This window comes from Zalophus californianus, chromosome 8 (genome assembly GCF_009762305.2).
Source record: "Zalophus californianus isolate mZalCal1 chromosome 8, mZalCal1.pri.v2, whole genome shotgun sequence".
Classification (NCBI taxonomy): Eukaryota; Metazoa; Chordata; class Mammalia; order Carnivora; family Otariidae; genus Zalophus; species Zalophus californianus.
The window spans coordinates 21,503,369-21,526,896 of NC_045602.1; the positions used below are offsets into that span (position 1 = coordinate 21,503,369).

The 23,528-nt window shown below is 40.4% G+C and overlaps 1 protein-coding gene across 1 annotated transcript in view; it reads left to right on the forward strand.

The window, feature by feature from the left end:
• Positions 1-23,528, forward strand: part of HADHB (hydroxyacyl-CoA dehydrogenase trifunctional multienzyme complex subunit beta) — a 36,700-nt gene that overhangs the window by 8,921 nt on the left and 4,251 nt on the right. Inside the window, 13 exon segments of the mRNA XM_035728735.1 lie at positions 5,654-5,753; positions 8,345-8,389; positions 13,572-13,671; positions 17,629-17,716; positions 19,246-19,390; positions 19,392-19,431; positions 19,763-19,817; positions 19,820-19,906; positions 19,909-19,941; positions 20,612-20,689; positions 20,692-20,732; positions 22,971-23,050; positions 23,128-23,175. Of these exon segments, the coding sequence (XP_035584628.1) occupies positions 5,654-5,753; positions 8,345-8,389; positions 13,572-13,671; positions 17,629-17,716; positions 19,246-19,390; positions 19,392-19,431; positions 19,763-19,817; positions 19,820-19,906; positions 19,909-19,941; positions 20,612-20,689; positions 20,692-20,732; positions 22,971-23,050; positions 23,128-23,175 (940 nt within the window).

Below are 23,528 nucleotides of genomic sequence, written 5' to 3' on the forward strand. Positions count from 1 at the left end.
GATATGCTAAATTGTTTAACAAATATTATTTTTAAATGTGGCTTGTAGCATTAATTTAATTACTTTATAATATGCTAAATTGTTTAGAATAGCCAATTTTTGCCCCAGAGGTTGCCACAGAAGTTCAGAGGCGGGAGCTACAGGTAACCAGAGTTATCAGAGAAGCCTTTACTAGGAGCTGGGATGTGAACTAGGCCTTGCAGGATGAGTAAGAATTAGGTTGGCAGAAGAGGCCCCTCAGATGGGAGGGTACATGAAAAAGGCAGCGACGTTGAAATGAGCAGATGAGCAGTGTGAGGGGCTGGGGGCTTGCTCATCTTATTACATGTTGAGAAGGGGGAAATTCTTTGGGATGGTTAAGGTGGAGCCTAGTAAGCAGGGAATTCATTAGAAGAGTCAGGAATTTGAATTTTATCTGTAAGTGTATAAAAGGGAAATGAGGTCAGTGGAATGACATGATGGCATGTTATCTGACTTCCCCTTACTGCTTTATTCCCTCCAAGGTCAGTCACGAGTAATCTGCAGAATCTTTTAATTCCGTGGCCTCTTTGCATCCTCATTCTCTGTGAGGATTGAAGCATTTCACCACCTTGTGCTCCTTGATACCCTCCTTCTTTTGCTGTCATGCACTGTTCTCTCCCCTCAGGTTTACCTCCTGGCCTGCATATTCTCTCTGCCTCTGGAATTAAAGCCAAGTGTCTTGAATTGTGAGCAGTGAACCCACTCATGTGGAGGATGAGAGGGCTGGAGTGTACCACAGCTGGGGAGGCGTTAGGAACCAAGCAGCCCTAGGGGCCGGCTACTCTTGTCTTTCTCGTGGGCAGATAGTATGTCGCTTTCCTGGCTTTGCTGCTTCTCTCTCTATGTCCTTCACTCTTTCTGCTGGCCGCTTTGTGCACTCAAGCTTTTTGCTGCCCCATAACTGGCTTACAAGTAACCTTAGTTTACCAGTACCCTGGTTTTTCCTCATGGCATCCTTTCAGCTTCAGCTCATTAGCGTTTTTCTTGATGCTGCTTTGTGTAGATTCCTAAGACAGAGAATCCCACTGGCAGAGCGTATCACGTATAGGTAGATGACATGGGTTACTGGTTGGCCATGCTATGGGTTGACTTTTGTGGTCCAGTATGTACCTAGAATCTGATGAGCTTTGGCTGTGGGCTTAGGGACGTGGTGTCTGTGGCTGCCCCTTTGGCAGGGACTCTGAGCAGGGCCGCTGCCTTTAGCGGGGGCAGTGGGTGAGCGGGCACTATAAAATCTCTGTTTTTCTTCTTCATTCTAAACTGCAACTATCTCCTCGCTCCCTTGTCTGTACCTCCCTTCTCTTCAGAGCTTTACCTGTCCAATGGACATACCTACCTGGGTATCTCTCCGTCACTTCAAAGTTAGCATGTTTGTAAGTGAAGTCCTCTTTCTTCCCAGACTAGTTCTTACTCTGTGTAGAATGGTTAGGTTTTCTTAATCTCTAAAGCTGCCTTTATAATCTTGTTTTTCTTCCTTTCCATATCTGGTTGGTCACCAGGGTACCGCGTCTTCCTTTATAAAATCCCTTGTATTGGTCCGCTCCTTTCCATTCACACATTGATGCTACCTTTATCCTGGCTTTTAGCACCACATGCTTGGGTTTGCCACAGCCTCCTTGCTTATCCTCCTGAGCCTTTATGTTCTTCACCAGAACATCTCCATTACAGCTGCCAGGGAAATCTTTGTATCCCATTTTGTCATGACTCCTGTCTTTTTTTTTTTTTTTTTATTGTTATGTTAATCACCATATATTACATCATTAGTTTGTGATGTAGTGTTCCATGATTCATTGTTTGTGCATAACACCCAGTGCTCCATGCAGAACGTGCCCTCTTTAATACCCATCCCCAGGCTAACCCATCCTCCCACCCCCCTCCCCTCTAGAACCCTCAGTTTGTTTTTCAGAGTCCATAGTCTCCTGGTTCGTCTCCCCCTCTGATTTCCCCCCTTCATTCTTCCCCTCCTGTTGTCTTCTTCTTTTTTTTTCTTAACATATATTGCATTATTTGTTTCAGAGGTACAGATCTGTGATTCAACAGTCTTGCACAGTTCACAGCACTCACCATAGCACATACCCTACCCAATGTCTATCACCCAGCCACCCCATCCCTCCCACTCCAGCAACCCTAAGTTTGTTTCCTGAGATTAAGAATTCCTCATATCAGTGAGGTCATATGATACATGTCTTTCTCTGATTGACATTTCACTCAGCATAACACCCTCCAGTTCCATCCACGTCGTTGCAAATGGCAAGATCTCATTCCTTTTGATGGCTGCATAATATTCCATTGTGTATATATACCACATCTTTTTAAATTTTTTATTGTTATGTTAATCATATATTACATAATTTGTTTTGGTGTAGTGTTCCATGATTCATTGTTTGTTCATAACACCCAGTGCTCCATGCAGAACGTGCCGTCTTTAATACCCATCACCAGGCTAACCCATCCCCCCACCCTCCTCCCCTCTAGAAACCTCAGTTTGTTTTTCAGAGTCCATCATCTCTCCTGGTTCGTCTCCCCCTCTGACTTACTCCCCTTCATTCTTCCTCTCCTGCTATCTTCTTCTTTTTCTTTTTTCTTAAAATGTTGCGTTATTTGTTTCAGATCTGTGATTCAACAGTCTTACACAATTCACAGCGCTCACTGTAGCACATATCTTCCCCAGTGTCTATCACCCAGCCACCCCATCCCTCCCACCCCCGACCACTCCAGCAACCCTCAGTTTGTTCCTGAGATTAAGAATTCCTCATATCAGTGAGGTCATATGATACATGTCTTTGTCTGATTGACTTATTTCACTCAGCATAACACCCTCCAGTTCCATCCACGTCGTTGCAAATGGCAAGATCTCATTCCTTTTGATGGCTGCATAATATTCCATTGTGTATATATACCACATCTTCTTTATCCATTCATCTATGACACCTACCTTTGACTGTTACTTTCTTCAAGTCAATTGGGGATATTTATCATAAATAGTTCTTTATGATACTAGTAGGTGTGGTAAGGTCAGAAAAGTATACACAAGTTGTGCATGTACCTGCATTAAAAGAAAAAAGTTTGAAAGTATATACACCAAATTAACAGTATCTAACCCAAAGGAAATAATATGGCAGGGGAGGACATCAAGAGAGAACTTTAGTTTTTACTCTCCATGTTTTAGTATTTTTTTTTTGCCACAAGCATATATTCATGTTTTTTAAATTAAAAAATTGAGAAAGTTTGTTCTTTTTTTATTGAAGTATAATTAACACACAGTGTTATTAGTTTCAGATGTACAATGTAATGATTCAACAGTTCTGTACATTACTGAGTGCTCATCAAGATAAGTGTACTCTTAATCCCTTTCACCTGTTTCACCCCGCCCCATATCCCCTTGGCAACCACTAGTTTGTTCTCTTTAAGAGTCTGGGTTTTCTTGTCTCTTTTTTTTTCGTTGTTCATTTGTTTTGTTTCTTAAATTCCACATATGAGTGAAATCACATGGTATTTGTCTTTCTCTGACTTATTTCACTTAGTATTATACCCTCTAGGTTCATGTTGCAGATGCCAAGATCTCATTTTTTTAATACTCCATTGTGTGTGTGTGTGTGTGTGTGTGTGTGAATACACACATCTCTATTCATTCATCTATGGGTGGGCACTTGGGTTGCTTCCATATCTTGGCTATTGTAAACACTGCTACAATGAGCATAGGGGTGCATGTTATCTATTTGAATTAGTATTTTCATATTCTTTGGGTAAATATCCAGTAGTGGAATTACTAGATTGTTATGGTATTTTCTGTTTTTTAATTTTTTGAGGAACCTCCATACTGTCCTCCACAGTGGCTGCACCAATTTGCATTTCCCCCAACAGTGCATAAAGGCTCCTTTTTCTCCACATCCTTTTCAATACTTATTATTTCTTATCTTTTCGATTTTAGCCATTCTTATTGGTATAAGGTGAAATCACATTGTAGTTTTGATTTGCATTTGCCTGTTGATCAGTGGTGTTAGGCATCTCTTCATGTGTCTATTGGCCATTTGTATGTCTTCTTTGGAAAAATGTTCAGGTTCTCTGCCCATTTTTAATCAAATTATTTGGGGGTTTTTTGGTGTTGAGTTGTATAAGTTCTTTATATATTTTGCTTTTTTTTTTTTTTTTTTTTTTTTTTTGAGAGAGAGTGTAAGTAGAGGGAAGGGGCAAAGGGAGAGGGAAAGACAATCTGAAGCCGACTCCACACTGAACGGGAGGAGCCCAACTTTGGGCTCAATCTCACGACCCCAGGATCATGACCTGAGCTAAAACCAAGCCCCTGCCTTTTTTGTTTTGTTGATGGTTTCCTTTGCTGTGTAAAAGCTTTTTATTTTGATGTAGCCCCATTAGTTTATTTTTGCTTTTGTTTCCCTTGCCTCGGGAGGCATATCTAGAAAGATCCTGGTGTAGCTAATGTTAGAGAAATGACTGCCTTTGCTATCTTCTAGGAGCTTTATGGTTTCAGGTCTCACATTTAGATCTTACAGCCCATTTTGAGTTTATTTTTGTGTATGCTGGAAGAAAGTGGTCCTGTTTCATTCTTTTACATTTAACTGTCCAGTTTTCCCAGCACCATTTGTTGAAGAGAAGATTTTTCCCCGTTGTATATTCTTGCCTCTGTTGTCATAGATTAATTGACCATATAAATGTGGGTTTATTTCTGAGCTCTCTATTCTGTTCCATTGAGCTGAGTCTATTTTTGTGCCAGTCCTATACTGGCACAAAGGTTGCTCTTTTCATGTTAGAAAGTAGACAAATTGAGCCAAACAGAATCAGGAAGCATTCTAGGTTTTTGCAGAATAGCAAGAGTCACCAACCAGATGGCCTTTGTTTCTACGTAATAAGGCGAGAATACTAAGCTGTGTGAAGAGTAAATACCAGCTATTGGGATTTCTTTTTCTTTTTTTAAGATTTATTTTTTAAAGATTTTGTTTATCTATTTGACAGAGTGAGAGAGCGCGCGTGCTCGAGAGAGAGAGAGAGAGAGAGAGAGAGAGTGCGTGCGCGTGTGCGCGAGCAAGCGCACATGCACAAGCAGGGGGAGCAGCAGAGGGAGAGGGAGAAGCAGGCTCCCCACTGAGGAGGGAGCAGGATGTGGGGCTCCTGGGATCATGACCTGAGCCGAAGGCAGAAGCTTAATCGACTGAACCACCCAGGTGCCCCAGATTTTTATTTTTTTAAGTATTCTCTACACCCAACCTGGGGTTCGAAGTTATAACCCAGAGATCAAGATTCGCATGCTCTGCTGACCGAGCCAGCCAGGTGCCCTTTGACTTCTAATATTAAGGACAGATGTGTATCATATTGTTTTCAATGTGATAGATTGTCAAACATTTGATGAAAAGAAACCGTTTTCTTAATAGCATGAACACCCTCATCATTAGGGTATAATCTCTGTATTTACCTTAAATATTGTTTGGAAACTTGTAAATCCTAGTCCATTTCTTAGCATTTTTGTTTGTTTTTTAATTGAAGTGGTTTGGTAAATGGCAAATGCTTCTTGGCCTTGAATGAGGTAATTCTGCTTAGAATGTCTGTCTTTAAAAATGTAAAAAGTCATCTGACTTCATATATTTGAATTAACAGTTCTTTGAACTTTATCTTAAAGCTGCCCAGAACAAATCAAAGAAAACCTTAGCGAAACCCAACATAAGGAATATCGTGGTGGTGGATGGTGTTCGCATTCCGTTTTTGCAGTCAGGCACTTCGTAAGTATGAAATGATTGGCTCTTCTTTTTTTCTTTTTTTCCCCCAGCTTTATTCAGGTATGATTGGCAAATAAAAATTGTATATATTTAGGTTGTACAACATGATTTTTTAGTTTTTATAACCGTGATGATTTAATACAAGTATTCATTGTGAAATAATTACTGCAATTGGATTAATTAACACATCCATCACCCCCATGTACTTTATTTGCTTCTTCTTTTAAGATACTTTCAAAAGTGGTCTTTGTAGGGGCGCTTGGGTGGCTCAGGTGGTTAAGCATCTGCCTTTGGCTCAGGTCATGATCTCAGGGTCCTGGGATCAAGCCCCGCATTGGGCTCCCTGCTCGGCAGAGAGTCTGCTTCTCCCTCTCTCTGACCCTTCTCCCTGCTTGGGTGTGCGTGCATTCTCTCTCTCTCTCTCTGTCTCAAAAAAAAGAAAGGTGGTCTTTGTAAATGTAACCTAGTAGGTAATACTATTGTTAGTGGACTAATGTACGGATGACATTTTTATGAAATTAATATAGAATAAGTCAAGCCAGTGGTAAAATAATATGGCAAAATTTGTTTTTCATCTTTTCTCATGAACAAGCCTAGTGTAGTTTCAGATTGAACCAGCCCTATTTTGAAAATCTAGTGTGTGTCTAGATACCTTGGTTCCAGCAGAGATATGCTTTCCTTGTCTGGAGATACGTACATTGTTTCTGTGCTTCTTCAGAAGTTTGAATACTGAGTCAGTGGGCCCACAGGTATTTACAAGGGCCTTTAATTCATTGCTCTGGCTTCCTGGAAATTATCAGAATTGCTGTTGATAGGCTGGTCCAAATCCCAGCATGACACAACCCCAAGTAAATGGAACCAGATGATCCTAGATGCATACAAAAATTTTCCAGAACCGAAATGCTGTTCTCCATAGACTTTTCTTCTCCTTTTCTGTCCCCAAGTGAGGCCCAGTCTGTCCAAAAGCTGATAATAGACTTTGGTAACTAGGTTCAAACTAAATGAAACAGTAGTTCTATTCTGTTCAGGTTGTTTTGATGTTTGCATTTTGAACAAGCAGTCACGAACTTAAAAATGCACTGGGGAATGTTAGGCATCTGCTAAAAATAGTGAGCCCTGTCATTATGTACTAATATAGAAAGATCTTGAAGATTGTTAAGAGTAAAGAGCATGGTGCAGAGCAGTGTGTATAGTGCCATTGTGGAAGATACATGCATATACATGTACACACACATACACAAATGTTCTTTTAAAACATCTGGTATAGAATCTAGAGAGCATTTTCTTATAGAAGTAATGCTGTAAGCGGTGGTTACAGAGTGTTACATCATAACCCAAAGAAGAAATACTTGTATGAGTCCAATCTGATATAAATAAATGATTGAATAGATACGAGAGAGAGAACGGACACATCATCTTTACCAAAGAATTTCAGCTAATAAATGTAGAAGAAACGAGGAAAATAAATCACCATTAGAACACCACGGTAGTAATTGCTGCAAGCAAGGTCTATGAATGAATGCTAAAATTAGTGGTTGAGAAATGTTGAGAAACAAGATATTTGTGTAGCCTCAAAACTCTCTCCCCCCAAATATTTACTAATTACTGTGATGCTTTTAACATATGTCCACAAATCCTTTGTTATTCCTTCCACTAAGAAGTGGAGCTTAATTATCCTCCCCTTGAGTGAGGGCAGGACTGGTGACTACTCAAGTTGAGTACAGAAAGGGGACGATAGTGGAGAAAACTGGCAGACTCTGCTTTAACCAAGCGATCAGTGTAACATCACTAGTAATGTCATGCTGCTGTCATGTGCATTCTGATATGAAGCAATGAGAAGGGCACTTCACCTCTGTGGTATTCTTCCCCCAAACCCATGACCCTAGTCTTCAATTGTTAAGGTTACAAAAGACAAGAAAAGGCTAAGAAACTGTCACAGATTGGAGGAAACAGAGGCCTGGCCACTAAATGCATGGATTTGGTCTTGGAACAGACCATTAAGAGGGAATTCATAGAAAAACTGGTGAGACCCAGATAAAGTTAGCAGCTTAGTGAATAGAATTGTGCCAGTGCTGATTTCTTAGTGTGGACTAGTGCATCATAGTGCCATAAGATATTAGCATTAGGGGAAGCCAGGCAGAGGGTATTCAGGAGGTCTGGTTCTATCTTTCCAATTCTGTTGTAAATCTCAAATTACTTCAGAAAGTTTCCTAAAACGTCTAATATATCCTGCATGTCCCTTTGGGCATTACAAAATAAATAATATATTTTAAAAATTAAAGAGAACTTAAAAGGTGGAGTTTATTTTTAAAGAGTATGTAACATAATGTCGTGCTGAACAGTAAGATACTGGGCCACATCTTTCTTAGATTCTTAGCTCAGTAGGAGTTAAGGCCTGCCAGATTGTTAAGGATGACAAATAGTAGTCACACCGTTGATTCATTTGAAATGATGGACTGCCTTTGATAGCAAAATGAAGTGCATTTTGTGGCAGCATGTGTTAGATGTTATCTCTACGGATTTCAAATAGAATGAAAACAGTTTTTATTAAACTTCTAGGCTTTTAGTTCAAGTTGTTTATTTTCTTTCCCCAGGTATAAGGACCTGATGCCACATGATTTGGCTAGAGCAGCACTTTCGTAAGTAAATGCGGTTTTATTTTAGTTCTTAGTTCATTAAAAGCACTTTCTCTACTTTTTACATGTGAAACAACATGTTTAATAGAATTTCCATATCTAGGATATGTTAGCTTTTGTGTGGTAAGAAACAAATACTTACTGGCCTTTTCAAGATTTATTTATGTTTCCTTTCGGCCATAGGTGCAGTACAAGCAAGCAGCTGGTAGGTGTCAGAAATGTTTATTTTGCGGGCTTGACAGTCTCTTGGCATGACAGTGTTCTTTAAGGAATGCTGTACTAGGTAGCCAGTATGACTGATCAGAGTAAATATAATATATATAGCTGATGATTGTTTTAGACTGTTAATATTTATCTAGAAAGAAGCCTAGAATGAGACCCGAAGATTCATGTGTAAAGCAAGTAAGAATATAAAATTAGATGTGGTTACATGAGATTGAGATGGATGAGTAATTTGAGGAGAGTCATAATATGTGGCTGTTTCTGCGGTGAGAATAGCATGTAAAGCATTATCTCCTTCATTTTTTATTGATGCCTTGCCTCTGTCTCTTCAGCCAGCCACAGGTCTTTTTTAGTTTGAAAAAAACCTTTCAGTTGACCTTTCTGCTCATCTGGTTTTTTTTCTTCTCTTCCTGCCAGACTTTAGGAAAGCAGCAATTGCTTCTCTTTTCTTCTAACCATCTCCTTAATCTCATAATAATTACTTCCATTCCTACATTTCTTTGGTAACCGTACTTTGGAAACTTCTCTTCGAAACGGCTTTGTGGTCACTAAATGCACGAATCTTTTCCCTGGCATGGGTTGACCTTTCTAGCATTGACCTTTCAGCTGTACTTGACCCTATCTTCCTTTGATTTCTTCATATTATGTCTTTATGATTTTCCTTCCCTTTTCTGAATGACTCTTCTCTACTTTTTAAAAAACTGAATCTCTTCCTCTTTCTCAAAATTATTTGGCAAATTTTAATTATTACAGCATTGCATTTCTTTGTATGCATGCTTTTCCTTAAAAAAAATCTCATCTACTTAATATTTAATTTTTTATGTGGAGGACTCCCCAAGTCTCTGCATTTGACCTCTTTTCTTAGACACTTCAAGTATAGCATATCAAAAATAAAAAGTATCAGGGCTCCTGGCTGGCTCAGTTGGTGGAACATGCAACTTTTGATCTCAGGGTTGTGAGTCCAAGCCCCATATTGGGTGTGGAGCCTATTCAAAAAAATAAATAAAAATTATCTTTTCCCTAAAGCCAGGTTGTTTTCGTATTTCTGATTATGATCCCAGACTGGTGCTTTGCAAGTTTTTCCACAACTTTTTGTTTTAAAAACTTGTCAAATGTACAATAAAATTGAAAGAATAATACAGTGAAAACCTAAATACCTACTACTGAGATTTAATCATTGTTAACCGTTTTGCCATATTTGTTGTATCTGTGTGGTTTGAAGCATTTGACAGTAAGTTGCAGACATCTTGAAACTTCAGCCTGAAATACTTCAGTGTTTATTTCCTAAGAATAAGGATCTTCTTGGGGCGCCTGGGGGCTCAGTCGTTAAGTGTCTGCCTTCAGCTCAGGTCATGGTCCCAGGGTCCTGGGATCGAGCCCCGCATCGGGCTCCCTGCTCCGCGGGAAGCCTGCTTCTCCCTCTCCCACTCCCCCTGCTTGTGTTCCCTCTCTTGCTGTGTCTCTGTCTGTCAAATAAATAAATAAATCTTCAAAAAAAAAAAAAAGAAAAGAATAAGGATCTTCTCTGCTATCTGGGATGTCATTACTGTGGCTAAAACAGTAATGATGATTCCATTACTTCTGATGTTCAGTTCATAGCCAGATCCCCCCTAATTGTTCCAAGAATGTCTTTTCTTTCAGTAGTTTTTTTCCCCCCATCACGACCCAGTCGAGGTTCACATTACAAATGGATACGACTCTTTAGTCTCTTTGATTTAGAATGTTTTCTTTCAGCTCCCCCCCCCACCTCTTCCCCAGCCCACCTGACAATGACTTTTTGAAAACTCCAGGCCACCTGTCCCATAAGAATGTCCCGTATTCTGGATATTTCTTCTTGGTGATAATTTAACTTCCCTTTTGAATTTCCTGTAAACTGGAAATTAGTTCTAGAGAGTTGATTAGATTCAGGTTAAACATATTTTGGTAAGAATGCTTTATGGGTAAAGCACATGGTGTTCTGTCATGTCAGGAGGCACATGATACATGGTGCTAAATCTAACCACTCAGTCATGGTGGTCAGACTGCCAGTCTTTTGGTTATAAAGGTACATTTTTTTTTTTGCAATTAATAAGTAATCTGTAAAGTGATATGGTAGCACCATGTTCCCCAACAATCTTTTACCAAGTGGTTTTAGCATTCACTGATGTTTTTGCCTGGGTCAGTTATTACATTAGAAGTTACAACTTTGTGATTTTTCTAATTCTGTTAACTCCTCCTATATTTATTGGCTAGTATTTTTTTTAAAGATTTTATTTATTTATTTGAGAAAGAGAGTGAGCGGGCAGGGGGAGGGACAGAGGAAAGGGGGAAGCAGACTCCCTGCTGAGCAGAGAACCTGACATGGGTCTCAGTCCCAGGACCCTGAGATCATGACCTGAGCCAAAGGCAGACGCTCAACCAACTGAGCCAACCAGGTACCCCTGGCTGGTATTTTTCTATAAAGAGCAGCCTTTTCTTTTTTCTTTTCTTTCTTAGTGATGAAGACGTGAATTTTTGTGTTGTTTGTTTGTTTGTTTTTTAAGATTTTATTTTTAAGTATCTCTACGAGCATGGGTCTCAAACTCACAACCCCGAGATCAAGAGTTGCATGCTCCACCAACAGAACCAATCAAGTGCCCCATTTTACTTATTTTATTATAGCTAAGCTTAGTCATTATTGTTTTTGAAGCTCACACATTTTATCTGTTGGAGCTACTTCAAGTTGTTTCTTTTTTTTAAGTAAGCTCTACACCCAGTGTGGGGTTTGAACTCAGGACCCTGATATCAAGAGTCGCATTATCTACCAACTGAGCCAACCAGGCACCCCCAAGTTGTTATGTCCTTTTTGTTTTTTAGCATATTATTATTTTCTGAGGTATAATTTGCATATAATAAAATGCACAGATTTAAGTGTGTAGTTTGATGAGTTTTGACAAATGTGTATGTTCCTGTTTTTGATATCTATCCCATTAGTTTTTGAGTGCTGTCTTATTTTTGGGACACAAAAAACATCAGTGAGGTTCACTTCGTACTTGCCTTGCCTTAGATCTGGCCTCAGTCATTTTTTTTTTTTTTTTTTTTTTTTTTAAACTGTTTCCTGGGTTGCCTGGCTGGCTCAGTTGGTAGAAAATGTGACTCCTGATCTTGAGGTTGTTAGTTCGAGACCCATGTTGGGTGGAGAGATTACTTAAAAATAAAATCTAAATAAATAGGTGATTCCTTTAATGGGAAATAGCATTTAGAAACCAAGTCTGAACTGAAAATAGCATTTCTCTATTAAATACTAAAGTAATACAAATGCGTGAAGCAATTTTACAAAATAGAATAGCATTAGATGTTTTCACTGTTGCACAAGTTAGAACTTGTGCTATCATAAAAACAGAATGCTGTGTATACATTCCGGATTACCACAAATATTTCTGGGTTTCTAACTAAAATGAATACTCAAATTGGTGTTTTAAATGATCTCCCTTTCCTTTAGTGATTGCCTTAAACTCCTGGACTGGAGGAAAATTATGGTCAACTATCAGTGGGCGTTTTTATCAGGCTTCTTTTTCTCATTATTAACCTTTTTTGTCTTTCCCGGTGTCTCCCTCCCTAGTGTCTAGACTCCTTCACTGCCTTAACTTCAGCTGACAGATGATCCCTTCTACTCAAGGAGGTTCATGTATGTTGCCCACGTTGCATTCAGCTGCCTCCCCTTCCATAACTCCCCTATATGTTCCCCAACTGACCAGTATTGACCCATAGGTAGGGACATCTCTATGCCCCTATTCAGGAGGAAGAAGTTACAGAAGATGAAACGTCACACTTTCAACAACCTTAAAGATTTAAGAGTCAAAATTGTTCAGGGGGGAAATGATGAGGGAGCAGAAGGCTAGCTGAAGACAAAGCATTAAGCTGACACCCTGCAAACCCCCTACCCCCGCTCCCCCCCAGTCCTGGGTGGGACATGTGTGACCTTCTTCCAGGAGTCTCCCAACTAGCTTAATGTTAATGCCTTGCTAGAGGGGAAAACAACTTTTGACAATGGCAAGGCCTCTGATATCTTGTTAGGTCCTCTTTAGCATATGAAAATTCTTTTGAAACCTCCCTTTTTCCTTACCTCCCCAACTCCCAAGTAAATAATCAGCCACCCCGCACTACTCCAGTGCAGCCACTACTTTCTGCCCACGGGCACTGTCCCAGTACTTTAATAAAACCACCATTTAGCACCAAAAAAACCACGAAGTCTGAGTTCAAGATGTGCTCATTCTATTCTTACTGGAGACTGGAGTGTTATTGCTTTTAGTTTCTATTGGTGGGCAGAGCTAGACAAGTGTGTATACACACACATGCACGCACGCGTAAATCCTGTGTTTATATTGATATTCCAAATTTAAATTTAATATACCTGGTATTTTACTTCAACTCTTTGATTTTATATCTCTCTTTTCTCTTTTGATTGAAACTTAGGTTCCTGCTAACATTACTATGTTTATGTATCTTTTTCCAAATTATTTTTGATTCTTCCTATTTAACTTCTCATTACTAGTTAAACATCACATGTCGACTTTTTACTTATTTATTTATTTTTTAAAAGATTTTATTTATTTATTTTGAGAACGAGAGTGCCCATGTGCGTGAGCAGGGGTAGGGGCAGAAGCAGAGGGAGAGAAAGAATCCCAAGCGGACTCCATGGTGATCGTAGAGCCCGATGCTCGATTTCACGACCCTGAGGTCATGACCTGAGCCAGAATCAAGAGTGGACTTGCAACCGACTGAGCCACCATGGTGCCCCTAAATGTTGACTTTTTAAATCACTTATTCATTCATTTCTTCTTTGATAAGGTGCCACATGCTTGTTGAATTAAGGAAAAGATACAGTCTCTGCTCTTTTAAATTCAAAGTTAACCTTTTAAAAGAAGTACAGTGTTTTATCTGATGACCTATGGCACTATCTTGGTGTGTGAAATGTATTTTTGCTTTGGACTTATGCTCTCAGGGGTTTGCTGCATCGGACCAATGTCCCAAAGGATGTTGTTGATTATATCATCTTTGGCACAGTTATACAGGAAGTGAAAACTAGCAATGTGGCTAGAGAGGTGAGTAAAACAAACTTTATGTTGTTCAAAGAGATTGATAAGAGAATCAACTTGAATTTCAAGAATTGCTTTATAAAATTAGTAAAATTCATTAAAGCTATATATATATTTTAAATATTTATTGATTGATTGGCGGGGGGAGGGAGAGGGGCAGACGGAGGGGGTGCTGAGCAGGGTGCCTGACGTGGGGCTCGATCCCAGGATCCTGAGATCATGACCTGAGCCGAAGGCAGATGCTTAACTGACTGAGCCACCCAGGCACCCCTCATTAAAGCTATATTTGACTTCAAATGTGATTTTACAATTTGAATAACGAATGTTATTTAATATTTAAGAAAGTTACAAATCAATAACTTACAAATCAATAAATTTTATCCTATACTATAAATCAAGTCGATTATTTGAGCTGCTTTGGGATATATGTTCGTTTGTTCTGTTTCTTAGGATAATAGAGATTATGACAAAGTATGGCTAATGTGACTTTTAGTAATGTTATCGTGGCTACTAATTAACTTAAAATTTCAGCATTGTGCAAAGAACTTATTTCGTAACATGGTTTTTGTCGGAGGTAGCCTTGCTTAGTCATTTATTCCCATTGACTAGATGAAACATCGGGTGTTTTTTTTAAACGATTTCACAGGAGTTTACTTTTACCCTAGTTGGCATAGCTCCCGGTACTGTTTATTGGTGGCAACCAAGATAATAACAGACCTTGAAATTTCTGTGACGAATCATACAGGCATTTCATAGTGAACAGTCCAAACACATCTTCTGGGCTTTGTTTCAATTTGAAAGTGATTATTTGGATAAAGTTGACTCCAATGCACATTTCAGTGTGCTAAGCATTTTCTTTATTTCTAGTTTTGTGCCTGCCATATTACTGTGTTTAGTATAGTTGTAGGGGCAACGATTTCTATCACTGTCAGTTAGGAGGAGGGAAAATGAGCAGAACTGAAAGTGGTGGTTCTGCCTCACATTTTTACCTGGCAGTAAATGTTAACATTTCTGAAGGCCTGGCATTCCTTAAGCCCACAGAATCAACTGTATAATGTTAGGGAGGCAGGAAAGAATTAAGAACAGAAAGGGTTTTTTTTCTCCCCGTCCTGATTTTTTTGGTTTTTCTTGGGCTTTCACATTTCTAACTGTGTCAAATATGACAATTTTATGACTGCACCAAGCTGTTCACAATACATTTTCAACTTTTATATTTTGAAAAAAAAAAGGCTTTTATAAGAGCACTTAAAAAGTAAAAAGTAAATACCGAGGGGCGCCTGGGTGGCTCAGTCTGTTAAGAATCTGTCTTCGGCTCAGGTCCTGCTCCAGGGTCCTGGGATCGAGCCCTGCATCGGGCTCCCTGCTCAGCGGGAAGCCTGCTTCTCCCTCTGCTGCTCCCCCTGCTTGTGCTCGCTCACTCTCTGAAACAAGTAAATAAATAAATCTTAAAAAAAAAAATACCGAGTGTTTCAATTTTCTCAGTATTTCTATTCTAATACTTAAAGCCATAATGTTTTTCCCTAAATTTTGTCTGAAAATGTTCTATCTGTACGCGCATCTCAGCTATTAACTGACCAGTGGTATCTTTCCTCTCCCTGCCCTATACTAATAGCAGTTGCATTGCAGTCTGGGTAATTTTTATAGTGGCTGCAGGGAAAGGTGGTGTTGGGGGGTATGTTATGAAGAGGTCTCTCTACAGTTGTAACCTAAAAGCTAATGTGACCACCAGCTAGAGAAATTTTTTTTTTTAAGATTTTATTTATTTATTGGACAGAGAGAGAGAGAGAGAGAGAGAGGGAACACAAGCAGGGGGAGTGGGAGAGAGAGAAGCAGGCTTCCCGCTGAGCAGGGAGCCCGATGCAGGGCTCGATCCCAGGACCCTGGGATCATGACCCGAGCCGAAGGCAGGTGCTTAATGACTGAGCCACCCAGGCACCCCTGCCAGAGAACTTTTTAAGGACCTGTTGTCTGTATTAATAATGTTCAAGGAAATCCTAAAGGTTCTGATGCCAAGTTCCCATGAACCTGACTTTACTAAAAGACCTGTTTATTTGTCTGCTCTCCTACTTAACGAAGAGGCATCTTCCTCCTTTTTCCTTAGTGTACTATCCAGAGCCTAGGCTTACCTTGAGAGCTGTTCAAGCTTTAAATAGAAGCATGTGGACAAGGTTCACCAGAAACCACTTCTATTTAAGGCTCTTTCAGTCCTGAGAGCCAGCTGGGGCCAAGGGTGTAACACACGCTAGAAAGGACCTTGTGAGGATTAGGCCATAACGACCTCAGTGCCCTTTCCACTTGCCCCACTGGTGTGTTCTCCTCCTCTGCCCCCTGGAGATTTCCTGCTTTGTTCCTTTTGAATATGGTCTACATTGAGAGGCTGACGTGCCATTGCCAGAGTGTAGTTTCCGGCAAAGTAGGTGGAGCACTTAGTATCGAGCCTACCTAGAAAGACCAGAATAAGGTTATGTTGTATATACACTCCTATGACACACTTGTCTTTCTACAGATGATGGTATATAGGGTGTGTAAGTATAATAGTAAAAATCAGTGAAGAAACATGGAGCCTAGGGCGCCTGGGTGCCTCAGTTGGTTAAGCGTCTGCCTTCGGCTCAGGTCATGATCTCAGGGTCCTGGGATCAGGCCCCGCATCGGGCTCCCTGCTCAATGGGAAGCCTGCTTCTCCCTCTCCCTCTGCCCCTCCCCCTGCGTGTGCTCTCTCTGTCTCTCTCTCAAATAAATAAAATCTTTTTTTAAAAAAAAGAAATACGGAGCCTCCTTAATCTAGACTTTAGAAACATGTTTATTTTATCAAGTTACAGGAGATCTTGTATTCTGAGGATAAATAGTTTCAGAAAAGGGCCACTAAAAAAGAATTCCTCTAATGGGAACCCGAATCTCATGGTAAATAGTGGCGGTGGTGGTTGGCGGGGGGGAACAGTGAGAGCATTATTTTTAAAGTGTAACTTTAATATTATAAAAATATTTTATTATCGTATCTATGCATTATTTCCTTATATGCAAAAAGGGAATCAGACATTGATTTTTTTTTAGCAGCATAATTTCCCCAATTAATAGTACAATGAAGTAATCGATGTCTTCATTTCATGTACGACTCTTACTGTGCCATCGTGCTGGAGGCCATTTTGCAAGGTTAATGGAGCCCCTCAGTGTCTGTCAAGACCCATCAAATTATTCTTTTCTGAAGCACCTGTTAGGTCATCATCCTGGACAGTTTTCTCTTTTTCCAGTTGTTCACCTGAACTCACTCTTATTTGTCAGAGGCTCGCTTGGGGCATAGGCAGTTGTGCACAGTTTCTTCATCAACTTGAACTCCTGTGTATTGGCAAGATTTCCAGTTTGCGTTTGTGTTGGCTCTACCGTGTGCGGAGTAAAGTATGAGACGGTCGCGAAGAGAGACCAGCTGGCAGTGAGAGGAATGAGCAGAGGGCAGGGAGGGATCTGAGTGGGAATTCTGCTTATGAGTGGTCAGTTCTTTAGAAATCACTTTCTGGTTTGACGGCCTGTGCTTTGCCACTAAGCCTTTCGACTAGGAACAGAGATCATGAGGATCCTACTCCACGATATGTTTCATCATTCCTCTGTCAACTGTATTTAACCGATTTACTTTATTTGAAAAATTAAAATCAAATTATATGTTGATATTCTTGAAGGCTTGGAGCAAAGCTTGGCTAAGAAATTAGGTGACATAGAAGGGTGTTGTAGCCCATTTACCACACTAGACACTGGCTATCAAGAATTTTGCAGAGTGTTTGTCAGTTAATGGCTAGATGAAAAATGAGTAAGCCATTTCTGTGATGGGCTTAATTTTATTCTAAATATTACTCTAGAATATTAACTTCAAACGGTTTCCTGATTCACCACAGAGAGAAGTGGTGCTCAAAGCATCATTTCCAGGTAGTACTTCCTTTACAAGTGACCATTTCATTCATGTATTTCCTGAAGGCTGCCCTCGGAGCTGGCTTCTCTGACAGGACTCCTGCTCACACTGTCACCATGGCCTGCATCTCTGCCAACCAAGCCATGACCACAGGTATGTTTACTTAGCAACAGAAGGTACATGTTAATTCTCCTTGATTGTTTTTTAAGATTGATTGATTGATTTTAGAGAGAGAGAGAGCACGTGGTGGGTAGGGGCAGAGTGAGAGGGAGAGTGAGTCTCAAGCAGACTGCATGCTGAGCACGGAGCCTGACGCCAGGCCTGATCTCAAGACCCGGAGATCACGACCTGAGCTGAAACCCAAGAGTCGGACACCTAAGTGACTGCGCCACCCAGGTGCCCCACAAAAAAGTACTCTTAACAGAAATAAATGATTGGCAAAGATCTCTAAATTTGTGTCTCTTTTAAAAAATAAGGTCACATTTACCATTTTTGATTTTTTGTCAGTAGTTCTCAACCTTTTTCTTTCTCTGCATACCTGAGGGACACAGCCATTCATATAGTTTCTCCATCAGTAATGTGGCTGGCCATGGCAGGGATTATCAGCTAGAAGTTTGTCTCTAGGAGGGTACTTCTGAATTGGAGGCATGAATAATTTATAACCTCCTAGGTTTTAAAGTTAGGTGATGCTAATGTGATACTGCCCCGTGAAGATTGTGGCCCTAGTGATAAATCACTGCTGTAATACTGCTCGCTCTTCTACTTTCTCCCCACACCCGTGGCATTTTTATAATTAGTTACAAATGTCCCTAAGAGACCTTAGCAAATTGTGGGACATTTTGTAGCATCGGTCCTTATTGTGAAAATTCAGGAAACTTTAAAGAGGTCATGATCGTGTGCTCTCTTAACATGAAGGCCAGCTTGGGCAGCCTACCTCATGAGTGGCAGAGAATGATGCCAAAAAGCAGTGATTGGGGGCATTCACTATTCTATGAAGCATGTGACAACTTCTAGATAGAGCAACAGAGTACTTGCCAATGGCCGTAAAGATGAAGGGGGGGCTGCCTTCCATCTTCAAAAGGCAGACTTTCTCAAGCTTATAGCAGAAATTCCCATTGTAGGAGAAAAGTTTTTTCTGAAAACTGAAGCTGGGAGTTTATAAAATCTTGAGAATGTTCTAGTATAGAATATATGTTTGAGAGTTGTTCCAATGGGTATTTCCAGAAGCTCGTGTCCGTATGGCCTGAATGAAACTTGTGTTTCTCTAGTGCATTGAATATAGTTTTGCTCATTGAAAAAAATTATCTTAATCCTTTTGAAAAGATGAGAAGCAGGGCTCCTGGGTAGCTCAGTCGGTTAAGCTTCTGACTCTTGTTTTGGCTCAGGTCATGATCTTCGGGTTGTGGGATCGAGCCCCATGACAGGCTCTGTGCTCAGCAGGGAGTCTGCTGGAGATTCTCTCTCTCTCTCCTGCCTCCTCTTCTCCTCCCCTGCTTGCGCTCGCTCACTCTCTCTCTAAAATAACTAAAATCTTTTAAAAAAGAAAAGATGAAAAGCTTAATTACAGATGTTACATAATGCTGGTAACTGTGATACAGTTTTTTAATGAAGAAGTTTAAATTATCAGTGGTCTGTTAATTTCTGTGAAAGATGTTCATATATGTGTCACCTGTGCCCTGTAGGTATTGGCTTGATCGCTTCTGGGCAATATGATGTGGTCGTGGCAGGTGGTGTAGAGTTAATGTCTGATGTCCCTATTCGTCATTCAAGGAAAATGAGGAAAATGATGCTTGAGCTCAATAAGGCCAAGACTCTGGGTCAGCGATTGTCTTAATCTCGAATTCAGATTGAATTTCCTATCACCTGAGGTAAGATTGTGAACTCTAATTATATTAAAGACCTGTGTTTTTCCAAAGCACCCCACTGCAAAGATTTAGAATTAGGTAAGACAGCACCGGGTCAGTTTATGCTCTAGCAGTTGTAGATTCTGTTAATTAAGGGAAAGGCAGGTTTTCTACTCAAGATGAAAAAAAAGAAAGATTGTGGTTAGAAAGTTTGAATTTGTGAGCCCTCCTTGAAGATGCCCTGCTCACAAAAAGCTTTCTCCCATCTTGGTGTTGATTGACTTTCCAGATAACCTGAGGTGTGGTATAACACCTGTTGACAGCATACCTAATCCTATATGGCTCCTTTCCCCAGCTCCCTGCAGTGGCTGAGTTCTCCACCAGTGAGACCATGGGCCACTCTGCAGACCGGCTGCCGCTGCCTTCGCTGTTTCTCGATTGGACCAGGATGAGTATGCGCTGCGTTCACATAGCCTGGCCAAGAAGGCACAGGATGAAGGACTCCTTCTGATGTTGTACCCTTCAAAGTACCAGGTAAAATGGTTTGCTCAACTTTGTAAAGGAGAATGCTTCATGCCACTTGTTAGGGAGTTCTGAGTTGCTTCTAAAACTCCAAAAGCCCCAAATGACTTTCAATAAGTACGTTGGTTCTGTTTCCAGAATAGTCACTCCCAAACATGGACTCAAGTTTCAATTTATGTTGTAACAGTAGGTCAACATTTCAGAAAGAGAAGTTTTTCTAAGAGTCTGCTTTTAGGTCTCCCTGCTGTATTTTAGTTCTTATGTATATGCCTGTTTTAAAAACTCTTCATTCATATGATTTCTGTATAAAATAGCCAAATGTGAATGAATATCTTAAGGAAGTAGGGTGTCCTTTTTTAGACCATTTAGATTATTTCCCAGATGTCTTAAGAGTATAGTGTAGGGGCGCCTGCCTGGCTCAGTCGGTAGAGCATGTGACTCTTAATCTAGGGGCTGTAGGTTCGAGTCCCTTGTTGTGCGTAGACATTCCTTAAAAAGAATAAAATCTAAAAAAAATATATATATAGTTTTAATTTGATAGTATCGTGATTGTAACAGACTTTCTTTTTAGTAAATAAGTGTGGTTTACATTTTCACTTGTCACAATTTTAAGAACATACTTCTCTAGCGAAGATATATAAAACTCATAGTTCCCTTAGAGTTAAAACTCATGTTTTTATAGGAAAAGATACAGTTACCAAGGATAATGGCATTCGTCCTTCCTCTCTGGAGCAGATGGCCAAGCTAAGACCTGCATTCATCAGCCCTATGGCACGGTGACAGCTGCAAATTCTTCTTTCCTGGTAAGTGTGTGTGCTATATGTGTTCAGTTGTGCCTTTCATAGTTCTGGCCTCTCAATAGAGAAACCTAAAGTTGCTCTTTTTGCATGTGTCATGAATAGAGGCATAAAAATACAGTTAATCATTATAAAAATATTAAAATGGAATCATTAAACAAAACTAGAATCCTAGTTTTTAGGCCCTTGGAGTCACCTGATCCAGCCACCATTCAGCATTAAACCAGTCAGAAGACTCTGGTTAGCCAGGCGGTAGGGTTAGAAAGGCCGGTGATCCTAACGCATGTGAGAAGGTGCAGTGGTGGCTGTGAGCAGACTGACAGAGAAGACACACACAAAGGAGGGGTCCGAGAGGCCCCTCAGAGGAGGTGGCGTTTGAGCAGCAAATCTTGAAGGGAGGGTACAAGCCAATTCCAGAATTCATTAAATGCATTCTAGGCAAAGGGAATGGCAAGGAGGTATGAGAGCAAGGGTTTCTTTTGGGAAAAGCTTGGCTAGAACATAGGATATGAATTTGAGGAATTGTATAAGACGTGCGAAGTAGGCAGAGAGAGGGACAAGATACCTCTTCTAGCTCTGATTGTTAGAAAATGATGCTTTCAGGCACCTCGGTGGCACGGTTGGTTAAGCACCCGACTCTTGGTTTTCAGCTCCGGTCCTGATCTTGGTCATGGGATCGAGTCCTGCGTGAGGCTCTGTGCTTATCACAGAGTCTGCCTGAGATTCTCTCTCTTCCTCTCCTGCCCCCTCCCCCCTGTGCTTGCACACGTGTGTGCTCACTCTCTCAATCAAATCTTTAAAAAAAAAAAAGAAAATGATGCTTCTACTGGCTCCCAAGTTGTTTTCCTGTAAGCAGTTTCTATAAGCATTTTCCTATAAACATACGGAATACATAGATCTACCCTCATTTTTTGTCATCGTTGTTGTTTTGCTTATCAGCATATAGCTTCATATCCTTGGTTTTTTGGCTCCTCCTTGATTATACATCCCTATGGATTCTGTTTCTGCTCATAGGATGTGGTTTCTCTTCTACCACCTTGGGGTACAGTCTTTAGATATAGTCCAGCTGCCCAGTGTTTCTTTTACAGTATATCTTCCCTACCTGGACACGAAGTCTGGAAACATGGGCATATGTTGACATATTTGACTTTGTTAAATGACTCCTTAATGCCCACTCTTGGGCTAGGGGAAGGGTGCCTGGAGTGGTTCCAGCAGGATGGTGAACCACCCCATTAAGCCTGAGTGGCGAAGGGCTGGTTAGATAATCATTTCCAAAACCAAACTGCATGATAGGGCCATATGAGGTGAGCTCTACTCTTGCGGGATCTGAATGCCCTTGATTATTTCTGGGGTGTGCTAAAGGTGCAGGTTTATTCACTGAAAGTCAGAAACCAATCATCAGAGGCAGCACATCACAGATACATGGGTTTTGGGAAATGTGTTAATGCACCACATTCACGGCAGCTTTGCACAGTGGCGCATTATATTAATGTAATGTCCATAAACCATTTATTGTAATGGCCCCTCTGTTGGTGGTAGCTCCTTAGTCTCTTCAGGGTTACTAAGTTATAAAAATATAGAATGTGGTAGAAATTGTTTTGATGTTACAAACTCTCAAGTAGTGAATTTTGGATTTTTTTTTTTTTTTTGAGCTGTTTCTTTTGAAGTCATGGTAAAGGGCTTTTTTTCAGTGGTAGCTCTTTATCTCTGAACTTCTTGATTGTCAGTTGGGAAAAACCATATGGGGTGTGTCCAAGAAGGGAAAGACCATGGTTCTGATGTTCTCAGCTGCCTATCTGTTTCTTCTTCCATATCACCTCGAAGCCTGTGTTTTCCTTCCACAGGCAGGAGGCAGCTCAGGAACAGTCCATAAAAATGTAAAAATAAGTAAGTAAATGAGAGATTGTTTTAATTCATAAAGGTTCTTATATTCTGTGCCAAAAGCAAAAAATCTTTTGGCTTAAGTGTATTATGAATACATATTTCTAAAGTAACCTATTCTCTTTGTCCATTTTGATAATTGTGGTTCTTTTGAACAGGTTCTTCTACCCTCTTCCTTGAAAGATGGGTCAGTGTGTGTTTGAATTGTGAATAATGATGGATAAAATGAAAAAACATTTGTTACATAAAGTCTCTGTATAAGTGTAATTAGTTGGGAAATTCAGGAACACTACATAGAAGATGGTTGTACAGAGACTTCCAGAAAAGCGGAAGAATTTAACATTATTGTTCTTAACATTTCAGACTGATGGTGCATCTGCAATGCTGATTATGGCAGAAGAAAAAGCTCTGGCCATGGGTTATAAGCCGAAGGCATATTTGAGGTAAGGTACATGTTCAAATATATTGCCTCAGTTTCTCTATTTTATTACTGGAGCTAACCCCTCTGTTTTTCACCTAGGGATTTTGTCTATGTGTCTCAGGATCCAAAAGATCAACTTTTACTTGGGTAGGTAGCACTGTATATCCTTGGGCTATAATCAAAGTATTTGATTACCCACATTTATTATATAGATTTTAAAGTACATTAAGTTTTTTTTTTTTTTAAGATTTTATTTATTTGGCAGAGAGACAGTGAGAAAGGGAACACAAGCAGGGGGAGTGGGAGAGGGAGAAGCAGGCTTCCCGCTGAGCAGGGAGCCCGATGCAGGGCTCGATCCCAGGACCCTGGGACTATGACCTGAGCCAAAGGCAGACGCTTAACGACTGAGCCACCCAGGCGCCCCTTAAGTTCTGGTAGAGAACAAACTGAGGGTTGCTGGGAGGGAGGTGGGTAGGGGATGGGCTAGATAGGCGATGGGG